This window comes from Kryptolebias marmoratus, linkage group LG20 (genome assembly GCF_001649575.2).
Source record: "Kryptolebias marmoratus isolate JLee-2015 linkage group LG20, ASM164957v2, whole genome shotgun sequence".
NCBI classification, from domain to species: domain Eukaryota; kingdom Metazoa; phylum Chordata; class Actinopteri; order Cyprinodontiformes; family Rivulidae; genus Kryptolebias; species Kryptolebias marmoratus.
The window spans coordinates 25,173,708-25,178,750 of NC_051449.1; the positions used below are offsets into that span (position 1 = coordinate 25,173,708).

At 38.2% G+C, this 5,043-nt stretch overlaps 1 protein-coding gene across 1 annotated transcript in view; it reads right to left on the reverse strand.

Moving 5' to 3' along the window:
- The window catches only part of LOC108250829 (homer protein homolog 3-like), a 48,415-nt gene extending 44,750 nt beyond the window's left edge, over positions 1–3,665 (reverse strand). Inside the window, exon 1 of the mRNA XM_037982118.1 lies at positions 3,554–3,665. Coding sequence (XP_037838046.1) covers positions 3,554–3,654 — 101 coding nt within the window. The 5' untranslated portion in view covers positions 3,655–3,665. The remainder of the gene's footprint in view (positions 1–3,553) is intronic.
- Between the last annotated feature and the right edge of the window lie 1,378 nt (positions 3,666–5,043).

Here is a 5,043-nt window from a genome sequence, read left to right on the forward strand (position 1 = left end):
TCACAACTCTCTCCCAGATCTTCATCGTGTGGCTCATCAGCTTAATTCCCCTGTAGTTGCTACAACTTTTTACATCACCCTTGTTCTTAAAGATTGACACCAACACACTTCTCCTCCATTCCTCAGGTATTTTCTCACTCTCAAAAATGCCACTGAATAATCGAGTCAAAAACCTCACTGCCATCTTTCCTAGACATTTCCATCCCTCCACTGGTATGTCATCAGGTCCAACTGCCTTCCCCTTCTTCATCCTCTTCAAAGCTTTCCAGATTTCATCCTCACTAACCTTTTCCACTTCCTGGTTCACAGTTTCTATGAACACTACTCTTTCCCTTTTATTCTCTTCATTCATCAGCTCCTCAAAGTACTCCTTCCATCTTCCCATCACACTGTCCTCGCTTGTTAGAACATTACCATTTCCATCTTTAAGAAGCCTAACCTGCTGCACATCCTTTCCAGCCTTATCCCTCTGTCTTGTCGATACAAGTCCTTCTCTCTCTCCTTAGTGTCCAGCCTCCTGTCCAACTCATCATACATCTCCTGTTTTGCCTTTGCTACTTCCCTTGTCTCCCTACATAGCATTTCCCTATAATCCTGTCTACTCTCTTCAGCCCTCTCACTGTCCCATTTCTTCCTGGCTAACCTCGTCCTCTGGATAACTTCCTGCACTTCACTATTCCATCACCAGGTTTCCTTCTCATCTTTTCTCTGTCCAGATGACACACCAAGTACCTTCCTACCTGTCTTTCTAATCCCTGTGACTGAAGTAGCCCAGTCATCTGGAAGTTCTTTTTTACAACCCAGGGCCTTTAACAGCTCCTTTCTGAACTCCTCACAACTTTCTTCCTTTCTCAACTTCCAGCATTTGGTCCTCTTCTCTGCCTTTATTCTTTTCCTCTTCTTTACCACAACAGTCATCCTACACACCAGATGCTGTCTGGCTGCTGTAATGGGAATAAAAAGTGCTTCAATGATTCTCTGCTGCATGTAAGTTAAAGCTGTGTTTAACTGTTAGAAAACTGCTTTTTTTTTTTTTTGTTCAGGCCTCTACCCATGGGGCACGATTGGGCTCAGCCTGAATAAGTTACATGGGTTTGTCTTTCTGTGGACCCACCACCTGCAGGAGGGGTCATACAGGTTGGGTGTAAAGTGCTATGAGTGGCAGCCGAAAGCAGGGGCTTTGGCGTTCTGACCCTGGCTTGGGACATGGAATACCACCGCTCTAGTGGAGAACGAGCCTAAACTTGTGCGTGAGGTTGAGAGGTATGTATGTAGTTATAGTTGGGCTCACCTTGGCACACAGTTTGGGTTCTGGAACCAATCTCCTTGACAGGGGCTGGACATTATTCCACTCTGGAGTTGTCCATCCTAAGAGGCATCGGGCTGGTGTGGGGCTACTTATAGCCCCCAGCTTGGTGTCTGTGCTTTAGAGTTTTCCCTGGTAGATGAGAGGGTAGCTTCCCTATGCCTTTGGGTGAGGGTACGGGCTCTGACTATTACTTGTGCCTATGTGCTGAACTGCAGTTCAGAGCATAGGCACAAACGGTGTCCAAATAAACAAGAACGTTTCTACAATGCTGCTTCTTCCCAAAATTCCAACGTAATTTTATAATAATCGAAACTAAAAAACTAACCAAACATTTTAATTTACAATCTGTATAACAAATGTTAAGAAAATCATATCAAAAGAAAAGTTAAAGCTGATGCCAGTGGCTCATTATGGTCACTAGGGCTTTCACAAGTAGACGGTCTAATCAGTGACGTTGACTATTATAATTTGTTAAAATCAATATTTTTAGTCAACCAAATTTTTTATGACTTAATTTTTCAAACATTTAAAATGAAATAACTCTTTTCCTCTACATCCACTGGTATAAACTGTGTACATTAGATGAGTTCCTGTCTGGTCTGTGTGACCTACAATTTCAAATTGTCCTGGTGGAAAAACATAGCCCATGAATGTGAGGAGGTGGATTATAAATAATGTTGTAATGGAAAGGCTGAATGAGTCAAACATATGGCAGTACTTCAAGCTTTACAATAAAACAGTGGCTTGTCCACTCTCCATAGCTTTATGTAGCCAGCCTTACTGGATCAGTTTTACTTCTGCTGATTTTAAACATTTAATTGTGTAGCTAAATCTAATACCTAAATGAATAAAAATTTAATTTGAAAAATTCATTGATATATTTATATACAATTAACACAATTCATTAGTTAGAATTCAGTTAGGTTAAGTAAAAATAACATTTGATAATGTTGCTGTATGCATTATTAATTCAATTTAATTCAGTTTATTTATGTAGTGCCAAGTCACAACAAAAGTTGTCTAAGGAATTTTACATTTTAATAGCTGTTTCTCTCCTTGTTAGGATAGGTAAAGCCATGTGACTGAATTCCTGGAAAAGAAGTTTTTCCTCATCTGCTTGCAGTTCTTACCAACAGTATCTTTACAACATGCTGAATATTGAGGTTTTTTTATATACATAAATAATAAATGCCAAGATTTAAAATAAAAATAGTTTTTAGTGGCAGCCCTAATGGTCTGGTAACTGCACACCTGTGTTATTCTCTGACTGCAAGTCAACGAGAGGCAGCCCTGAACACAGAGTACAGCTCAAACCTCAAACAGTTGCTGTGTAAGAACTGTCAGATCTTAGAAATTCTTGAACTATAAGCAACAGAGGACTCTGATTGTCACACATGAATTATTTTTCTACAGTCTTATATGTAGGAAATTTGACATGTTAAAAACCTTTATTTCCAGTTTTGAAGAGAAACCTTTTAGCTAGAACATAACTTAAATCTACTGAAGCATGGCTGTACACTCTTTCTGCATTCTGGGAGATTTTGTATGATGTGTGTATAAATTCTAAAATATCTCAAACAGCCAGTTCTGTCTTGTAAAGTCCATCTCTCTGACTGGTTTAAACTCTGAATTATATTTCTGCTGTTGTATATCTGAGCTATAGAGCTCCAAAATAGGGCTGGGTTTTCTCATGGGTTTCGCTAAAATCCCCCTTTTTTATGACTTACTTGCAAATTTTGTCTACCCTTTTCACTGTATCAAAAGTCATAGCACACTATTGCCAATTGAGCTGCACGTTTTGGTGTATACTATGTATATTTTTTAAAGCTGCACAATAAAATAAAAGAGAAGTTTTAAGCAGAATAGTAATGAAGCAGAAACAATGCTAATTCAAGTTAAAATCTGGACAAAAAAACATCAGTATAAAGCACAACAAGTGGCCCAAGTAGAAACATGACAATAACTTTATCAAATGTAAATTCAATGTTGGCCTTCCAAACATCTGGTCAATATTTGTGGAATGTGTCTATTTTTTTCTTCTGAAATTTAGATGCCAATTAAATTCATTTTTGTATCCACTTCTTCATTAAAAAGATGGAGCCACACCAAAGAAGTAAACACATTAGCAAATTCAAGAATGCATCTATTTACAACTTTAAATGTTTAAAAAGAATATGGCATTGGACTTTATTGCTCTTCAGTTTCAGATTTGTTGACATGCTTTGTGTGTTCAACTAATGTTACCCTTCCGAAAACATCTTCTTTATCCTCTCCTTCTCAGCAGAAAGGGTGATGTCTGCACTCTGGCTGCGGAACAGTTTGTCCTCTGGTCCATTCACGCACATTACTGGTGGAGACTGAAGGTCATCCGACAGGTCCTACGAAACAGCTTAGTAAATGTACTTTGCTGATAGCACACATGGCAATAAAAGAAAGAAGAAGAAGAAAAAAACTTTTCACACTAAAGATATTTAAGAGTCTAAAGGTTTTATCTCACTAGGCTGCAACTGTTGGAGAATAGTTAGTGACTCAAAAATGTTGGAAAAAAGGCAAATTTTCTGTTGCAGTCTCACTGAATTCAGTGTTTATGACCAAGCAAGTGAGACATGCAGCTGTGTTTTGTGCAGCCATTTTATAAAAACTGTTGTGTGCATGGCTTACAAAACTGTATTCTTGGCCATACAGATTATTTTATTGCCCATCTCTGTCCACATTGGTCTTACCTCAGCCCTTTTTGTAACCCCCTTGATGGTTGCCCCAATGTTTGGGATTTAATTTGAGGGAGTGCATTAAAAAAATTTGGACCAGTTTTTTAAAAATATTTTTTTATTATTTATTGTCAGAGTGGATTTTAACCCTCTTGAATCTCTCCTAACTGAAGAGATGAACTAAGCCCTTGTAACTTCAGGTCCATTTGACCAAAAGGCCACAGGAGGGTTAAACTTGGACATTTGGGGCTGTAGACTCAGATGTTTTTTTGTCGTAGAAATTACTGTATTACTGTACAAATTACATTTACTTGTGTTATTGTAATTGAATATGAATTTAGTGTACCTTGTACTTTTAAAAAAAAAGTTATTCCAAACAATACTTTCAAACTTTACTTAAGTATGTTTTATTCAAAGTATTGCACTTTGTTATTGTTAAAAATCCCGTCTGTTACAGAGTAAGAAATGTGAATTTAAAACAAATGAATTTAAATCAGGAGGAGAAACACCCACACACCCCCACCCACGCACACACACACACTGTAAGCCTGCAGTCAATGGGTCCGTTCCTTACCAGTCAGCTGGTGTATGATCTGACTAAAAGTGATGACCAGCTGGTAAAGAAGAGTTTCCCTGGTAAATAAACCCATAGGGATTGTGTGTAAACTCTGCCTACTAAGTGGGCTGCTTTGTCCTCTGGCCATCCATTTGTTGGCATGTCACCAGCAGCTAAACCTCCACCATGACTTCTGTTTAAGTAGAACTAAAGATAATCAAATAAACACCTGGAACTTCTGGCCATGTTTAAGCATTCTGGCTCTAAGTTAAAAGAAGAAAGCTGCTTCATTCGGCTGTTAGCTGTGTTAAGTTAAAACAGGGTCTTCATAGTTTTATCAGAGGCTTTGTTAAAAAATTTCAAACAAACAACAGTGCCTGACACTGCTAATATTGTTAGCTGGTAGGCTAACTGCTTAATAATTATGCTAACTCTATAACATGACATGATCATAAACAGAGAGCATTACT